The 19,592-nt window shown below is 48.0% G+C and overlaps 1 protein-coding gene across 1 annotated transcript in view; it reads left to right on the forward strand.

Moving 5' to 3' along the window:
• Nucleotides 1-19,592, forward strand: part of SYK (spleen associated tyrosine kinase) — a 94,555-nt gene that overhangs the window by 39,790 nt on the left and 35,173 nt on the right. Inside the window, exons 2-4 of the mRNA XM_082657288.1 lie at nucleotides 1,519-1,948; nucleotides 4,291-4,451; nucleotides 17,445-17,580. Of these exons, the coding sequence (XP_082513414.1) occupies nucleotides 1,547-1,948; nucleotides 4,291-4,451; nucleotides 17,445-17,580 (699 nt within the window). The 5' untranslated portion in view covers nucleotides 1,519-1,546. The remainder of the gene's footprint in view (nucleotides 1-1,518; nucleotides 1,949-4,290; nucleotides 4,452-17,444; nucleotides 17,581-19,592) is intronic.

Here is a 19,592-nt window from a genome sequence, read left to right on the forward strand (position 1 = left end):
AACTGTAACACAAATGGCATAGAGGGATTAGCCTGAGAAGAAGAAAGAAGCAGAAGGGAACTACTGCTCCCCAAAGACACATCTACTCACCGTCTTTCCAGGGATGTCTTTTGGTTAATAGCAGATGTCTTTGCTTTAAGAGCAAATATGGATGGTACTTATAAGAGAAAACAAAACCTTGCTGGAAGATGAATGTTTAGAAACATTGACAAAGAAAAATTAGTGATTGATAGTCAAATATTAAGAGAAGCAAATGAGAAAATTATTTGTACAATCTAATTATAATAAAACCCATGTCTTTTGGGGGGCTCACTCAGGATTTGGCAGTATTGCCTGGAGAAAATTCTGTTACCTCTACCAGGCAGGCACTATGTTCTACTGTCTTTTGTAAGGTAAGTCCTGTTGAGAAGAGGCTGTTTCACATAATCATGTGTGTGTGTATCTGTGTCTCTGTATGTGTGTGGTGTGTGGGTCTGTGTGTGTTTCTTTGGGTGTCTGTGTGTATGTCTGTTTGTATAACATGAAGGGGTATGTGCTTTGCTCCCTAGATGCACAGATGCAGTCATCTAGATACTTTTCCATTGATGAAAATCCCCTTTTGGTTAAAATATACACTATTTTAGATACTTTTTGGACTGGCATTATAGATCCTTCTCATCTACAACCACAAATGATCAAACAGTCTTCCTGTCAAATTGCACTCACTGCCTTCACACTTCCCCTCTGAAGTGTGTTTCTGTTTAGTGTGAGAAGTATCTGTTTTTGGTGACAGGTGTCCTCATCAAATGTGGAACCTGCACTATTTCTTCGATACTGTTCCGGCGGATGGTACAAGACGGGTGCCAGGAAGTGGTCCGGAGGAGGGTGGGAAGGGGACAATGTGTCTCTGAGGCCTGGGGCTCTGGGAGGATGGCACTTTCATGCCTCAGGGCAGCCACTTGCCCGTCCAACCTCCTGGCCAGAGGTTTGACATATATAAATGTGGCCAGTGCTCAGCTCTCTGGTGTCCAGCTATAGCGTGTGACACAGTAGACCCTCAATGTTCACGTAGAAGGAGTCCAGTGACATCTTCACTGCACATAACTCTGACCAGCATGAGTGTTCTGGACAACTGCATCTCCAGAGAACAAGGGGCTCGTCTGGGTTCTGCCCCTGTGCCCCACTGACTGTCAGAGAGCTCCTAAGCCCTGTTTTGGAAGGGGACTTCTCTTTTTAGTTTGTCTCTTAGAATTCTCTGTCCCCCCACCCCCCGACCCACACATGCACACAAAAGATTAATTTGACTGCATTGGTCCAATGCTCTGTTTCTTGGTTCAATACTGAGAGGGTGTGTTTGGAAATGTAATGGTTATGTGGGCAGAAAGGACGAGGGCACAGTTAGTTCAGGCTCTAGATCCGAGTCTCAGAGGGAAGAGCTTCTGCCTGGCGGGAGGACTTGTCTCCTTATCTGGAGGGTCGGTGCTCTAACAGTGTCGTGCCGCTCAGGTCCTGACCACTGCCCCGTCTTTGTTTTGCCAGGGGAAACACTTGAGGGGAAGGCGCAGGGATGGGCGACAGCGCTAACCACCTGCCCTTCTTCTTCGGCAACATCACCCGGGAGGAGGCAGAAGACTACCTGGCCCAGGGGGGCATGAGCGACGGGCTCTACCTGCTGCGCCAGAGCCGCAACTACCTGGGCGGCTTTGCCCTGTCGGTGGCGCACGACCGGAAGGCGCATCACTACACCATTGAGCGGGAGCTAAACGGGACCTACGCCATCTCAGGCGGCAGGGCCCACAGCAGCCCCGCCGAGCTTTGCCACTACCACTCCCAGGAGCTGGATGGCCTCATCTGTCTCCTCAAGAAGCCCTTCAACCGGCCGCCCGGGGTGCAGCCCAAAACCGGCCCCTTTGAGGACCTGAAGGAGAACCTCATCCGGGAGTATGTGAAACAGACATGGAACCTACAGGTGGGCGGCAGCCGGTCCCCCGGCGGCGGCGGTGCACGGTCTCGTGTGCTCGCCGGCCCTGGGATTCCACACAGGCACCCAGTTGCATGAGAGCCATGCAGTGGTGCCTCAGATAAGCAACCTATCCCTTAGTCATCAGCGTGGGCCCCCAAATGCCTCACTCCAAGAAGACAGCCTTTCCTCTTTTGCGGTCACACTTGAGAGGGTGGGCCCCTACAGTGCCAGCCATGTGGTTTCTCCACCACAGGAAACCACTGTTACCCAATTCGTGCTGGGCCCTTTCAGAGAGGCACCACAGGCATATACTGGTTTTTATTTACCCAAGAGGGTCATACTGGACACACTGATTGGCACTTGATTTCACACCTTCATAATATCTCTTGCAGAACTTTCCATGTCCATAGACACACAGCTGCATCAGCCTGTTACTGGCTGCCTGATGGTCCCTCCTGTGCACCATAATTTATTTTACTAGTACCTATTGATGGACATCTTCATTGTTTATAAATAATCCTGCTAGTAACATTCTCCTAACGCTTTATGCAGCATCAGCAGGATAACCCTGAACAGGTTGGATTTGCCACAGTGAAGGATTCGGACATATTGACAGGTTGTCATCCAGAAAGGTCCCAGAGGTTGTGACAACTTACATTCCTGCCACACTCTCAACAGCACTTGATATCAGGAGCCACCAGGCTGGCTGATGGTCTCCTGCTCAGACCCACGTGTTCAACCATTTCCTTGTGTTTCCTGGATGTATGTTTTCTATATATCCATGTGGATGTATGACACTACAGGCTTTCTGAGGATTCTATACACCGACTTCTTTACTCCTTTAATATGTTCTGCACTGAATTCAGTCTTGCAAACAGATACTATATATTCAGTATTTTTCATCAGTATTCATTACATAAGTCTTAGACCATCTTTTTACTCTTTTTTAAAATCAGATAAATCAGATTTATTGAGGTGTAATTTACACACTGTGAAATTCATCCTTTTTAGGTATATGGTTCTATGATTTTTATTTTTATTTATTTTTTTTGCGGTACGCGGGCCTCTCACTGTTGTGGCCTCTCCCGTTGCGGAGCACAGGCTCAGGACGCGCAGGCTCAGCGGCCATGGCTCACAGGCCCAGACGCTCCGCGGCATGTGGGATCTTCCCGGACCGGGACACGAACCCGTGTCCCCTGCATCGGCAGGCGGACTCTCAACCACTGCACCACCAGGGAAGCCCTGGTTCTATGATTTTTTGACAATCACATGGCATCATGTAGCCCCCCACCCCAGTCAAGGCATGCAACAGTTCCATCACCCATCAAGCATCCTCATGTTCACCCCCAACCCCAGCCCCTGGCAACTCCTCATCTGATTTATGTCCCTATAGTTTTGCCTTGTCCAGAATGCATATAAATGGACTCACACAGCATGTAGCCTTTTCAGACCAGCTTCTTACACTCCGCATAATGCATTCGTGAGTCAGCTGTGTGTCAGGGGTCCGTTCCTTATTATGGCCGAGTAGTATTCCACACCCTTTTGCTTTTGCCCTCTGCTCACTTTGAATCGGATGCCTCTCTGGTATGTAACTATTACTGCTTTTGTTTTTCATTCCATCTGTGAAGCATGACAAAATTTTCAAATTCACCTTCCCTTCTGCCTTCCCTCCCCCCTTCCATCTCCTCACGTGGGTTGGTTATGTTTTTATTTTCACTTCTGATTCTTTTTATAACTTGGAATAATCAGCTCAGGTTGTTTATTTACTACTGTGAAAGATATCTATTTCTCTCCCACTAAGAACAGTTGAAGAAGCGAATTCACCCAGCTGTCAGCCTTTTTCTCATTTTTGTTTTCCATGTTGTCAAGGTTTATCTCCTCTTTCTGTGATCACATCTCTTGCAGTTACAGGCAGCAACATGTGTAAGTGCTCAGAGTGAAGCCTTGTAGAGGCAGACAGGAAAAAGCATGTCTTACATCTTCCTGATTGTTATTATGTGATCAGCGTCTAACACAGAACAGTCAGTTCTAGGAGGCGACTGATTGGAAGAGGGCAGGAAGACCATTCTCTAGACCTCATGGATTATACCAGATGGTTTCTGAAGCCCAATGTGGCTTTTAAAGTGCCCACTTCTGTATCCTAAAGTCTATTTTGTTAGTTATATACTTGAAGGCACTTAAACAATATATAAGATCTATTGGCTTTATTTATTGAATGAACATACAAACACATAAATAAATGTGATTACATTTTACCATGTCAGGACTTAGGATAGATTGGAAATGCTTTCTGCGTCTTTCTCGTCACTTTCGCTTGGTATGGCTTCACTCTCTTCTCCTCGGGACAGGGTCAAGCTCTCGAGCAGGCCATTATCAGCCAGAAACCTCAGCTGGAGAAGCTGATCGCCACCACAGCCCATGAAAAAATGCCCTGGTTCCACGGAAAAATCTCTCGGGATGAATCTGAGCAGATTGTCCTGATAGGATCAAAGACAAATGGAAAGTTTTTGTAAGTATTGTGTCTTTTCCCTTCACCCAGTAGCTCCAGGCCTGCTTGGACAGTTAGGGGTAGCTCAGCCTCCACATTCCTGGAGTCCTGGTGACTTTGGGGAAGGGATCATGTGCTATCATCAAAACACATGTGTTGGTTGGCTGCACAGACATCTCAAATTGAAGCCATCTCATGGAATTCAGCATTTGTTTTGCCCAGTATGGCCCCAAAGTGAACATTTTTCTTGGGCACCAAGGGACATCATTGAAGAATATCTATTCAGCCACGTATTCTGCTTTTAATGATAAACATGGGATGCATAACACTATCTGTGGCTATCCATCCAAGCTAAAGATACTGCAGTGTGATTGCTCACATTTGCTCCAAGATCTCAGACTTTTCTTCTCTTTGGGGAGAAGTACCAGTAGGATGGATAGTAAAGAAAATTTGCTGGGAGTCGCTCATATGAAAGGTTAGTGCAGGAACTTCATCACAAGCAGGTGTGCAGACTCTGGCCTCATAATCTCAGAAATGAGGTGTGTGTCTCAAGGCCTGCTCACTCTTATCCTCAGTGCTCAGTGCACCTCAGTCCTGGAGGTGCTGGAGATGTAGGCTGCCTCGGGGCAGGGTCGGTGGTCCAGAGAGGGCAAGGAGCTGTCTTGGACAGGTGTCGACCTCATTCCCCTGAGGTGCTGTGGCTGGTGGGTTGCCGGGGGGCTGCCAGCCAAGGCATGCTCACCTGTGTTTGTCACTGCTCAGTGACCCCCGCCCCGGACATGCTGACTGGGTGCCCCAATCTGGCCTCGGACACTTACACAGCAGTGTAGCCCCGTGCCCAAGGATGTGGAGTCACACCCAGCTGGCACTGTAAACTTTTCCTAGAATTGAAGTGTTTTCTCTGAGTATCCATCTAATGTAAAGAATTTTCCTCAGACTTTCCTATAATCCCTATTATTTAAGAAATGATCTTAAACACAATACTCTTAAAAAAAAAAAAAAATCCTAAAAACAAGTCCAGAGCAGCCCAGGCTGGCACACTGCATGACTGGGATGATGGCTTAGTGGATGCAGTAATGGCCACTGGCAGAAATCATGAGACAGAGGGATATTTTTTGCCCTCAGTGTGGCACCTATCAGCTCATTTTCCCCTGAGGTTTGAACTTTTACCAACTTCTTAGGAATAATTTCCAACACACCTCTCATGGGACTGCATACATGGCATCTTGGTACGTTAAGTCAGCCCCAAGTTGGGTTATCCAAACAGCAAGACCTCTGCCTTCTCACCGGTTCAGAAGCCTGGGCTCAGACTCTCGCCGGGGAAGAGCTGCATTCAGGGAGACCGTCTGCTCCCCACTTAGACAAGGGGGTGTTGCAGGGAGCACCCACCCTGGGACAGCCCCACAGTTGTGGGGTCCTTCCAACTGGGTCTTCTCCGGCCTTATCCAGGTTTCCCTAAAGAATGTGTCTCCTGCCTACTTTCCCATCATTTAAACTGACTCGTCCATCTGTGGACCAGCATTTATTGGTGTCCACAGTTGCGTGAGGCACTGGAAACCAGCTCCGTCCTGGGCATTGGAGACGGAGGCGTCTGCCTCGTGGGGCCCACATGTCACTGGCAGAAGTAGACACTGAATGATTGAACAAGAGTTGCACAGCGCATCGGAGCATTTAAGGAAGGGACTAGAGCATGCTGTGGTTGGGGGTTCTGTTTTATGCTGGATGGCAAGGAAGGGCCTGACTGTGAAGGAGACATTTGAGCAGAGACCTGAAAGCAGCTGGGAGCCATCCTGATGAGGGAACAGCATGTGTGGGTGCCCAAAGGCCAGGAGTGTGCTAGGAGGGCCAGGCCACCACGAGGCCACTGTGGCTGGTGCAGAGTGAGAGGGGGAGAAATGGAGGATGGGGGCCAGTTTACTGAGGGCTCTCGGGCATTGGGAGGACTTTGCTTTGGGCAAACCAGTCTGTCCAGCTTCGGGAAGGTGTTAAGGCAGATCCAACTGAAGTTCAATGGTACCCGTCTGGCTGCGTGTAAAAAAGAGCCAGTGCAGGGTTTCCCTGGTGGCGCAGTGGTTGGGAGTCCGCCTGCCAATGCAGGGGACACGGATTCGTGCACCGGTCCGGGAAGATCCCACATGCCGCAGAGCGGCTGGGCCCGTGAGCCATGGCCGCTGAGCCTGCGCATCCGGAGCCTGTGCTTTGCAACAGGAGAGGCCACGACAGTGAGAGGCCCGCGTACGGCAAAAAAAAAAAAAAAAAAAGAAAAGAGCCAGTGCAGAGGTGCAGAAGTGAGCATGCTCACCGGCCACACTGTACATATTTTCTCTCCTCTTGAACTATGGTATGAAATCCATTTGCAGTAGCAGAACCCCTGAGCCAGAAGGGACCTCACTGCTAATGGTCTAAATCCCTTGATTTTCAAACAAGGACTTAGGCACAGAGGAGCTTGCCCAAGGCTGTCAGGCAAGTAGGAGATGAGAGCTGGAATGTGGTGTCCCTGGCACGTCTGAGCTGAGAGGAAGCAGAAGCAAAAGCCACGTCCAAGGCGTCCACTGTCTCTGGCTCCACCGTTCTCCCCATGCAAGGCGTGGTACCAGGGCACATTACTCAGAATGCCCGCTCCCCGCTCTTGTCTCCTGTACACACAGCTTGGCTGGGACTGTTCAGGAGTGGCTTTGTGAAGAGTGGCTGTCAGGGACTTTGTACTGTCCTTGGAGAATAAAGGCTCTTTACAGAGGAGATGGACAGTGTGGCCTATAGACCCTCCCTTGCAGTCATCTGTGGCATTTCTAGAGGTGGCTTTTCATCATCTGCTATGATGGGCTGAATGTTTGTGTCCCCACAGATTTGTATGTTGAAGCCCCAGCCCCCAGTGTAACAGATGTGGAGGTGGGGCCTTTGAGAGATGATTAGGTTTAGACGAAGCCATGAAGATGGGGCCCCATGATGGGATTATCTATGAAAAGGAGGAGGCTGGACTCTGCCTGCACCAGAGAGGCAAGGCCACGTACGTGAGCATACAGCCAGATGGCGGCTGTCTACATGCCAGGGAACAGGCTTTCACCAGCATCGTGATCCAAGACTTCCAGCCTCCAGAACTGAGAGAAACGTCTGTTTTTAAAGCCCCTCAGCCTGTGGTATTCTGACTAAGGCACCTGCCTGTGTCTGGGGTCTGGCTGGCCAGATGGGAACACCAGACAGGGACCCTCAGCCCAGGTCCTGTGGGTCAGGGCTGGAGCTCTGCCTCATTTGTGACATCAGGGACAGAGGCAGAGTGGACAGACTGTGTTGGGGATGAGTCCCCTCAGCTCTCTGAGGCCTCATATGACAGCACAGTTTGCCATTTTGAGAAATTAGCCACAGCTCAGGCGTGACTACAAAATAGATTTGTTAGGAAAGAGAAACAAAGCTTACTTTCCGAAAATGTTGTATCCTCTCCCCCAAAGGAAGGATCCAGAATTGGTGGGGTCCAAAGCATATATAATTTGGAGACCCTCTTTAAGAAAGAACACAAAATTAGGTATACAATACAGTATATTTTAGAGTGAGAAAAAAATCACAAAGATTTACAATTTTTAAAAAACTTATCAATACCTTAAACATACAAAATTTAGAAAAAGTAATATTTTTATTTTTACTTAAGTTCCTGACACACGTCTATAGCACCTTTTATTTTCTACATCTTTTGACAGTATAGTGTTTCCCTCTTCATTTGACAATAATTTGGTAGTATTTTCTTCATTTTGAAAAAAGAAAACTCAGTCCTTCCTCTAGGTTCACACCTCATTCTGAGTAATGCATGTCCATTTTTAGGATCATTGTCAACTCTGGAAAAGGAAGTTGGAGTGGAAGAAAGAGTGGTCTTCTCTGGCTGTGATTAAATGTCTTTTACAAATCATACAAAACTCTAAGGCCATGTGGTCACACTGCTGGGCCCTGCTTGGGCCAAACGAGGCCATGGGGACGGGCTGTGGTCAATGGTTCTCTGACTGTCCAGTTCAGAAGTATCTCACCATGTGGTTCGTGCAGGACAGCTCAGAGCTCACATTCACAAGTGCTGCTCCAAGAGCACATCACATCTGCTGAAATGTAATGTACTAGTCCCTTTGTGTCATCATGTAAGGGATCTCAGAACAAAAACACTCTAAAATTTCCATGTTCTGCAAACGAAAAGCAATGGAATTGTCACTTGCTTTGTGCTTAATACCCAGGAAAACATTTTATTGTTTTTGGCTAAATGTCCTTGCAAGTCTTACAGAGTCAAGAGTGAGTTCTAGGTGACCTTTAAAATACACAGATGGCAGCTCTCCAAATGGCTGAATTAACATGGCACAGAAAAGATAGTATCTCAGATTTGTCAAAGGAGTCATCAAACCAGTAAGTCGCCAATGCCATTTTCACTGTAGTTCTTATTCTCTGACTTTAGAAGTATGCTGTTAAAAAAAAAAAAAAAAAAAACTGCAAAAATAGCCTCTCATTCCACAAAATAATGCATTCCACCAGATGTGTGCCAGGCATTGTGATAGGACTGTGACAAACTAGACTTTAGTCCCTGCCTGCACCGTGCTTACAGCCTAGGGGAAGATGTTAAATTCAGAAACACATACTGCAAACTGTGTGACGTGTGACTACATGTCCCGCTCCATCCATCACGGTCGTCCCATCTAATGACACTGTTGGTATCTTTATTTCTGTTCGCTTGTTTGTTGTCCGTCAGTCCCACTTGTTCTGCATGCCCAAGTGCAGGGACTGGCCTCCATCTTCACGGGTGGAGCCCAAGTGCTCAGAACAGGTCTCAGTGGTAGGAATCTTTTTCTGGGGAAAGGAACGTTTCAGCTGTGTTCTGAGCAGTGAGGAGAAGAGAATCAGTAGAGAAAGAAAAGAAAGTGGTCCTGGGCAGGAGGAAGTGTCAGTGCAGAGTCTTAGGGGTCAACACTGCCACCTGAGTGTGGCCTGGCCCAGGAGCAGGGCAGGAGTGACAAGCTGTGTGAAGGAAAGGCTGTCCAACCAGACAGGAAGTCCCTCCTGACCCTAAGGGGTGGACTGGGGAATGGATTGTCCACTCAGGGAGAGGGAAAGGGGGCCGATAACATGATGGGAGGGGGTACAGCAGGGGTCAGCAGGGCTGTCTCAGACCAGAGGGTCATCCTATTTACACACCAACTGTAATATTTGCCAAATGATCCTTAAACTGGCCGATTAGATTTAGCTGAGGTTGAGGTGGTAGTAAGGCAGTTCTGGACTCCATCAGGAGGGAGGAAGAGCCACAGCAGGATGAGTGCTGGGGCGGCTGTGCCCAGAGCCGCTGGGTGAGAATGGTGGAAGGCAAGAGGTGCTGACTGCAGGTCTTATTTTGGAAATGCTTGGTGAACGCCAGGCCAGCGTTGCCGTGGGACTAAGAGGTGGAGGGGATTGAAGGAGATCCCAGGAGAGCAGGTGGGGACGAGGTGCTGCCAGATCGAGTCTCCTGGGCCAAACCAGTGGTGCAGTCAGGTCTGAGAGACTTGTGAGGTCCTGAGGAAGACCCTGACCTCTGGGCTGGTCCCCTGGATTCTGAAGAGAGGGGAATGAGGGTTCTGCAGGGGGAGAGATGGCAGAGAGTCAGGTCTTAGACCAGGACAGTAGTTTGCAGAAGTCAAGAGCGAGTGTTGCCCATGCCATAGCTGAGTAGTGTGGGCAGGGCAGGAAGGTGAGAACAAAGGCCTAGAGGAAGCCCAGGAGAGTTGGAGTCCGAGGGTCTGAGAGGCACACGTGCTGGGGAGTGTACGAGCTGTGACCTGTGGGCTTCGCGGGTCCTGAGGTCGTAGAGCGTTACATCCCCTGCAGTTGAGGGTGAGCCTCAGCACCCTGCGCTGGCCTGTGGTTGTTGCATATGATGGGTGGGACTCCTCGACCCACGCTTTTCTCATGACAGCTCTTTAATATGTGACAGTCATCCCAGGTAGCCTGGGGCCCTGTATGCAGAGAAACAAGACAGTGCAGAGGCCTCTGAGCAGGTACCAAGTAGTGGTGCCGTTTATCCTTCACATGCCCTCCACAGTCAACCACCTTTCCAGCCCTGCAGAACAATTGAGTTCCCTGTGTGATGTGCTCTTATGTGCATCTGAAATCCAGGTACCCCAGATCTTCCTTCCCCTGTCCCTTTCAAGGAGAAATAAACACTTTAATCTTTGAGTCATCCCTTCTTCATTAGCCATTTTCTAGATGGAGTATGACATTCTCATTGTTTTCTCCCTTCCTCCCTTTTCTTCCCTTCCCTTCCCCACCACATCCTTCTCCATTATAGCCTGATGCCCCTCACACCCTCTCCTCCTTTACACACATGTACGCGTACACACACACACACACACACACACACATTCACTTATTCATTCCTCTAATGTTCGGGGCCCTGTAGGAGGCCTTCCAGGGGAACCTATAGGTAAAACAATGAGCAACATGCACAGATGGTCCAATGAGGGCATACACCATTCTGTACACAACTGGGTACTAGAAGATTTGGTGACAGTGGCTTTCTAAGGAAAAGGGTTGTGTGCACCCAGAATCAGGAATGTGCTAAACCATGTGGTCCTTGTCCAGGTTGGACCTGGCTTGGGGACACTGGGTGACATACCGGCCATCCTTGAATATTAGAACAATACCTTTCACCAATGCCCTCCCCATCCCTCTCCCCCTTCCCCATCAGGTATACTGGATGGCAGGTGGATGCCTCTCTTTGGAAATAGCTATTAGTAATCTTTTTCAGTGCAAGTACAACTCAGTGTAAGGTAACCAGGATAAAATGTATTCAGAATATGCTACATTTTTTCAGAGACATTGAGATAGCTTGTAAGAATATACACTTGTATTCCCCATGAGCAAGGAACAAATGTAAACTAGGAGAAAGGATGAAGAATGAAAACAGTACCTTCAGTGGGGTTCCACAGGATGGATAAAAAGTCCAGAGCAGATGATGTAAGCAGTGATTCTCAACCTTCTGTTTGTGTGCAGACCACCTGGATGCTGGTTAAAGCACAGATTGCTGGGTCAAACCACACACCCCCACCCCCCAGTTTTTAACTCACTAGGCCTGAGTTATATCTCAGGAATTTGGATTTCTAACAAGTTCTCAAGTGATGCTGGTCTGAGGACCACATTTGAGCGTGCTCAAGATGCTGGATGCCTACCTAAGCTACGTTAAGAATAGTGATCATTTGAGATTTTCCAAGTTCATTGGAGGGTCTTTAACCATATGTACATTAGGGAATGTTCCTGTATTATTTGACTGGTTGAGACAGAGTTAACCTTGAAACTGCTTCTATTTGTAGAAACTTAAGTTCAGGCAAGCACAGCCACTTAATAGCTCTGTGAGTTAGATAGCTTAATTCATCTCTCTGACCTCAGCTTACTGAATGATAAAAAGGGGAAACTACTGTGTTACCTGAGTTGTTACAGAGATGAACAAGGTAATATGTTTAAAGCTAAGCCAGTGGTTGTCCTGTATCTGTGCTTCCTACAACCATGGATTCTTTCATCAGTTCTGGAAAATACTCATCTATTTTTTTCAAGTATTATCATCCTTCTTTCTTATCATTTCTTCCTTCAGAGGCTCCTATTAAACGTGTTTTAGACCTTCTTAATTTATCCTCTATTCTTTCTTAGTTTCTATTGCCTTTTCTCTTTGCACTGAACTATGTAATGTTCTTGGATTTGTCTTCCAGTTCATTAATTTTTACCTCATCTGTATCTAATCTACTTTAAACCCATCCACTGGCTTTTTCCATCAGTTATATTTTTAAAAAATTTCTAGAAATTCCATTTGTTTTTGTTGTTTCTCAAATAGTCCTCTATATTTTTGAGAGTATCTTATTGCTTGCTAGTTTTTGTGATTCCATCTTTTGTCTCTTTGAATATTTCATGTATAGTTAGCTTATATTCTGTATCTGATGATTCCAATACAGAAAGTCCTTAGGTGTATAAATCTCTGTCTCTCCTGCTCTTTTTCCCTCCCTGACCTCTTTCTTATAACTCCTGTTTCCTTATGTTTTGGGTGATCTTTTTGAGCTCGTATTTGATATTCATCTGTGGGACTCCTGAGTGTTCTATGCTGGGAACACTGTTCTCCGGAGTTGAAGAGGTTTTCTTCTTCACCGTCCTTGCTTTAATGGGGGAATCTCAGGTTCAGGTGCCCACCTTGCTGCTGGCCCGGGTTGTTCTCCCCCTGTCCACTGCAGCACTGATATTGGTGTTTGTCCTTAGCTAAATCTCACTTTTTTTTTTTTTTGCTCTTATTTGCCACTCACTTTTCCCTCCTTAAGTTATAACTCACTTTTTGTTATATATTTAAATTTCAAAAGTGATCTCTGGGTTTAGAAAAAACCTTATTCATAGATGAATGAGACTGCATGACCCTCATATGCCACAATAAAAGCTGAGTTCTGTGAGCGCTCTTAGGTGTTTCCATCATGGATCAAAGTGTGCCATTTTATTCGACACGTGTGGTTCTGCAGCCGCAGGTCAGCATAAAGGGTCATGGCCTGTCTGAAGTGAAAAGTTTAAAGGGGGTTGTGGACTAACGTCAGTATCACTTCATTGGTCTGATCAAGGTCCCCATGAAGCTGGAGGAGAAGCAGCATGACCTAGTTTCACCTCATAAACTAGAGCAGAGGGAGAGAGAGGGGAATTGATAAAACTTTTTAAAAGGCAGATGTGTGAAAGAATAGCTTGGCATGGCCCCACATTTAGACCTGTGTTCCATATTGATCCTGCTTTCATTGCATGTATGGAATGCTCACGTGCCTAAATTTTGCTATAGTGCAAAGCAAAAGCACCCAGAAGTTGCATTTCCTCTTGTCTTCCGTGGATCATTAGCGCTGATACCTCTCCTGAGTCTGGGGATGCTCTCAGCGTTATACTGGCAAGCATACTACTGGGCGTGCCACTCCCATATCCTCTCCTTCCTTCCTCAGCTGCTGTCTCGAAGCCACCTTTGGGCCCCATGCCACAGTATCTGACCACCCGATACAGCGTCAGCCCTGGAAGTGAGCCCCTCCCTGTCTCTTTGTACAGCCCATCCGGGCCATAGGTACACAGCTTATCCCAGGCACCCCCTTTCCCCTCCAGCCAGCCACGCTCTACTCTGCCCATGGGAAAACAAATGCACAGGACAGTGAGAATGCCTGGTGGGCTAGGATGTGCCCCAGCTGTCCTGTTCTGTCTGCAGCAGACACAATGCACTGTCCCCAGACCTTGCTGGGTGGAGGTCACCTTGAGGGTCCCACCACCTCCTGGTCCTCACTTCCCTGTCAGTATCTGGGCATCATTACCACATGTTTTCTCCGATGCAGGAGGTCATAGGAGGGTGGAAAAGGGCTTCAGCCCCCCCAGGCTGTGCCTGGCAGAACGAACACTCTCCCCACCTCAGCTTGGCCAAGTGCTTGGTGTCTGTGAGGTGCAAGGCCTGCTCATCGCAGAGCCTGAGACCATCCACCCGCAGAGGCAAGGTGGCTCTCCTGCCCTCTCACCAAGGACCTCAAGATGGTCTTAAGGCCAGTTAGGACAACTTCGCAGTTCAAGAGCGCTGAAGTCCCACACCCTGTCGTAGCAAAACACAAATCTGTCGTGAGCCTGCTTGTTCCAAGAGATTCACTGGGAAAAAATACAGTATTCTGGGGCTTCCGGGAACATGACTGAAGATAGTTGACCTGGAGGATGGAGGCCAGCAACCCCAAGAGAAGGTGCAAGACTAGTCTTTGCTCTTTCCCCTTTGGGCGTCCATGTGACAAACCTGGCGGGTGTCCCAGGGCAGAGGGGGGCTTTCTGAGGAACAGGAGGGGGCCAGGAGGAGGAGCTACTTCAGCTTCCAAACCAGTATTTTCCATATGTTAGATTAAAAATAGCCCAGCCCAGGATCTGCCTGCAGCCAGCAGACACCTCACAGTTACTGGCCGTTAGTGTCACCAAGCCTCTGGGCTTTGCCACCTACAGATGTTGGGCCTGTGGGTTTCCCTTCTCTGCCCTCGTTTCCTGCCAGCTGCTTCGGGGGCTGCTCAGGCTGCATGTCCACAGCCTGTCCCTGTGCCTCCCGGTCCTTAGATTGTGCTCACCAGGTAGCTGTCGCCACTGGCATCCCGGGAGCTGAAACAGGTTGCCTGGCTGGAGCTCTGGGAGAGAAACTCCTCTGGGACCTATTTTCGGGGGGAGCCTCAAGGAAGCGTGTGCCTTTGCAGAAATCACTGCCCAAGAGCAAGAGATGCTCTATTTCTGCCTTGCATCAGCTCTCTTTTAATGCTGTTTTTCTTACGAAAATACGAAACACACAGAAGAGTGAGTCACTCTGTAAGTGCAGCTTAATGGATAATTCTAAAGCAAACACCACTGGAGTCAAGAACTAAAACAAAAGCAGCATCGCAGAAGGCCGCTCACTCACACCCACCTGTTACAGGACACCACTTCCTGCACCCTTGTGTCCAGCATGCCCTGACTTTTTTCTTTCTCGTCACCACCTAGGACCTAGGCGTACATCAAAACCGTTCGCATTTGCCTGTTTGGGAACTTCATGCATGTGGAATCACAGTATACGTTTTATACTTGTCAGAGTCATCTGTGCTTTGTATCACTGCCATTTGTTTGTTTTATTCTATGACATTCTGTGGTATGAATACCCCGCAACCTACTTACTCTGCACTTAGTGAACACTTAGGCTGCTTATGGTTTTTGATAATCGCAGATAAAGCTGTTATAAGCATCCCCACATACTTTATAGGTGGAGAATGCACATGTTTTGTATATCTTGTAGTGTTTTGCTGACTCAGAGGGGATAAATAGGTTCAACTTCAGTAGAGAATTCCAAATTGTTTTCCAAAATGATTGAACTGATTCATGCTCCCACAGGCAGTATACGAGGGTGCCTATTGCCCTCATTCTCAGAAATATTTAGCATTTTTGGTCTTTTTAATTTTTGCCAGTCTGAAGGGCGTGTAATGGTATTTCCATTGTGGTCTTAATTTGCATTTCCCAATTTCTAATGAGGTGACTGAACCATCTCCCCAGACATTCTGTGATCCTCCATCCCAGTTTTAACAACAAAAGGTCAATCAGGGCATAAGGCAAGGTGGAATGGTTGGGCATTGGACATGGATCTGGAAAACCAGAGTTCAGATCCAGTTACTTGATTCCAGGACCCTGAGGTCCAAGATACAAAGGACTTTAAATCAAAGAGAGTGGTATTTTGGAATGGTCTATGAGCATCATTATCCCAAGGTCACCTTTTATATGCGTATACGTAAATTGATATTGCTTCATATTAAAAATTTGTATAGTTCTTTGTACCTCCAAACTATCCTATTTGTTTGCCACGGATGCTTATAAAATAAACAAAGCAGGTGTGAGTAGCCCCACATTATAAAATAGCTTCCCTACAAGATAGACTCAGTTATCCCTCATATAAAAATATGTTTTTCCTTTTCTGTGTGGTGGTTTTTCAGTTTGACAGCAACCAACTGGCCTTAATGGGCCATGTAACCGTGAAAGGGAGCTTACACTTTGGGGTGCCGGTGACCTGGTTGGGTTGGGAAGAAGGGATGTTTTCACAGGGCAGAAGGTTTCAGAAGCGGCCCCTAGAGGCCGAGGCGGGTCTGGGCATTTCCCGCCACCCACACCAGCTGCCCTGAGCACTGGTGCATGGAGGGAACCCGTTCATCACGCACAGCCAAGCACGACTTAAACTTATTTTTAAAACGAGGTTCCAAAGACACAGCTCATATCTCAAGTCCTGGGTTAGCTTTTTGAGGTGAACCTACAAGGCCAAGGGTGACCACGTCAGCTTCCAAAGTGCGTCTTGTGGATGTGGCCTCGTACAACCGAAAGGAGGCATCAGAAATTTCCCCTCAACGTGGAAATACGACGGCAGCTTGGCATATTTGAACTCTTCCCAAAATACAGTGCATTGGGCGCATTGCTTAACATTTGGGGGCCTCAGTTTCCTCATTTTAGAAAGTGCCAAGGCCGGAGAGGCTTTCTGGGACCGCTGGGACCTCGGTGACTCACCCTCTCGCAGATCTTGTGATCCCAAGGGCTTGAGTTGCTGAGAGGGGAAGATGGGCTGCGGATGGCGATGACTGAGGAATTCAGCTGGGGAGGGGCTTCACCTCCATTCCGTGCCTTTGCAGCCCCACCTGGCCTGCGCCCTCCCCAAGTCCCACAGGCCCTCCCCGTGGGCGGCAGGTCCCCCTGCATCACAGCGGGTGCCTCTCTGCTCGGTAGCAGACTCACAACACTCATTTCCTGAATAAGGGAAGCGGGTGGTGCCCAGGAGCACCCACTGGGACCAGCAGGCAGAGCCTGGGCGCCCAGCACAGCCAGTGCAGACCTGGCTCTGCTTGCTGCTCACCACCCCACGCTGGAGGACATTTTCTTCTCCTGGCAACGTCATCTGACCACCTCACATGGAACATTTTAAATACCTGTCCTGGTCCCGCCCTCTCCTCCCTGCAAAGGGGAGAGCGAGCTTGAGGGAGGGAAGAGGGCTTTCAGCCCCCTCCATCTGGGGTCCAGAAGGTTCCTAGTTAAAATGCCCACCAGACACCCCCCCTCTCCACGCCCACCCTTGGCTAGACAGGGGAGGTGCACTCCCTGGAATCGGATCCAAATGCAGACCTCACTGAAGAGAGGAGGTGAGTGAAGAGGGCTCTGCAGACTCCCCAGCTGCGGAATGCTGAGGGTCCCACTTATTGGTACGCTGAGCAGCGTTGCTGCTCCAGGCAAACAGAGGACTTGCCCCCAGAGCCCAGGCCTCTCCTGACGCCCACCCAATGCTCCCCAGCCTGCTGGGCTTGGCTGTGGCCTGTCCCTGACCATAGCATTTCCTTGTCTGGAGCTTGCGGTGTCACTGAGCTGTGGGCTGGGCCTCCCTGGGTACAAAGTCCTTGACCCCTTGTCCCCGAGGTTGGGACGCTGTTGCAGGGTGCCTCCCCAGGGCGCTCCTCCCTTCCAGGCGGTAGGAGTGATGGTGATGCGCTGTCTCCTCTCTTCCAGGATCAGGTCCAGGGACAACGGGTCTTACGCCCTGTGCCTGCTGCACGAGGGGAAGGTGCTGCACTACCGCATCGATAAGGACAAAACAGGGAAGCTCTCCATCCCTGGCGGGAAGAATTTCGACACACTATGGCAGGTATACATCAACCTCAGAAAAGAGAGGAACCGGGCCCTGGACCTTGTTAGAATATGCCACCTGGGTCCTTGCCAAGACCTGCCCAATCAGAGTCTGCTTTTCAGCCTTCAGGTTCCTGGATGACTGGTCTAGGGTCATCATGTCAGGTGACAGAGGCTCCCATAGCTTATCCAGGGCCCCTTAGCTCTTGGCACTAGTAAGTGGTACCCACTCAGGACTGTGCTTAGTTTTAACCAGAGACCCAGCCTTGGGGCGCTAGAGGCATTTCTTTCTAAGACGTTCTGCCTGGAACCCAGAACAGCCTATCATACAAATACACACAATAGAAAGGTGTGGATGGATGGGAAGGTAGGCCTAGAAGTGGCTAATCAGACTGTTTTTTGAGTTGTGAGAGGCCAAATTTAATATAAAATGCCAGGTGCCATTCTTACTGCAAAATGAATCTTGCTGCAAAATTAGGGCAACCTGGCAGTTGAACCTGCGCTTCAGGCCACCACTCGTATAGAATTGTTCAGCCCTGGTCTAAAAAGGGGTTCTTCTTGACCTACCTGATAGTAAACCCGAAAACAGAGAGTAATTTGGGAGTTTCTTAGGCACTAATGAGCCCTAATCCGGTGTTCATCCCTGCTTTCCATTGGGCACGAATGACTTGGCTTCATTCTAAATCACAGCTCCATGAGGAAATGGCAAAGCATCCTATAAACTGTAGTGGGTCCAGAGACAGAGAAAACCAAGGGACTCTGCCATCCCAAGAGCAACAGCTATGTTGAGCTTTTGTAGGTGCGGGACATCATCGGGGATGGGTTCAAATGTCCACACCAGGCCCCACCAGGAACCTCATGTATGGTTACAGCAGGAAAGGACCCGACTCAAAATCTTGCCTTTTTAAAAACTGTGATCAGGGATCCCCATTACCTTTAAAGCACTTAGAGTAACCACTACACGGTGTATTTTGGTTCCTAATGCTGTAGTTGGGGACAAAATCTTCTTCTTTGAATTCTGGGTATTTTAATATTTATTCATATTAGTCATAATGCTGACATTGTCTTTTGGTTTGTAGATCATTAGCATGTAGCTTATTATCAACCACAGACTTTGCTTTGTTTTAATGGTATCGCTTTGAAAGAGTATTTAACCTATTAGGTACTAATGCCCAATGCAAATCAGAGAGATGAGTAGGGAATGTTGCCTTCTGGTATTAATTTCCCATCAGAGTCTCTCACTTCCTACAAGAATTGTTGATGGTGTGCATTTAAAGGCACTGGAGTCCATCTGTCAGCCCAATGCTTGAGGGTTCTGGGCTCCATCACTGGTACACAGCCATTATACTTCTCCTGAATGACCATTTTCCCTGTCTGAGCCCAGTCACAGTTTCCAAGTCTGCATGCTGACTATAATGTTAAACATCTTTAATTGTTGGAAAGTTCCTTCCCAAGACTGTTTCCCATATTTACGCTTTCCCATTTACTGATTCCTCCAGCATCTCACAGTATTCAGCCTTAATTAAATCTTTCCCCTTGTATATATGTTTAAGAAAGAGCATAAAAATGCCAGCAGTACCTTCCACTTTTACAAGTGTGATTTCATTGGTTTTCCTTGACATCAACGTAAGGTACCTCTGTGCCCTTCCCCCACCCAGGAGTCTGAGAGGTGGTAACTGCTACACTACTCTAGTATTCCTTTCTTTAGAGCTAGAGTCAACACATCCGTGGACCAGATCTGCCCCTGGTCTGCTTTTGTGTAGTACTTGAAGACAATGGTTTTTATACATTAAAGGGTGGTTTTTAAAAAAATAAAGAACTGTGTGACAGGGATGCCATGTGGAGTGAAAAAGCCTCAAATATCACTATCTGGCCCTTTACAGAAAAAGTTTGCAGACCCCTGCCCAAGAGGGAAATCCTAACATGTATGCCCACCTCCCAGACACCCTTGAGGCATAGATTATCTGAAAACATAAGCTTGTAAGGAGATATTTGAATGACATTGAAGAGATGTGTGATATTTCAGCTGTT

This window comes from Grampus griseus, assembly GCF_964374135.1.
Source record: "Grampus griseus genome assembly, chromosome: 6".
In the NCBI taxonomy this organism is placed as follows: Eukaryota; Metazoa; Chordata; class Mammalia; order Artiodactyla; family Delphinidae; genus Grampus; species Grampus griseus.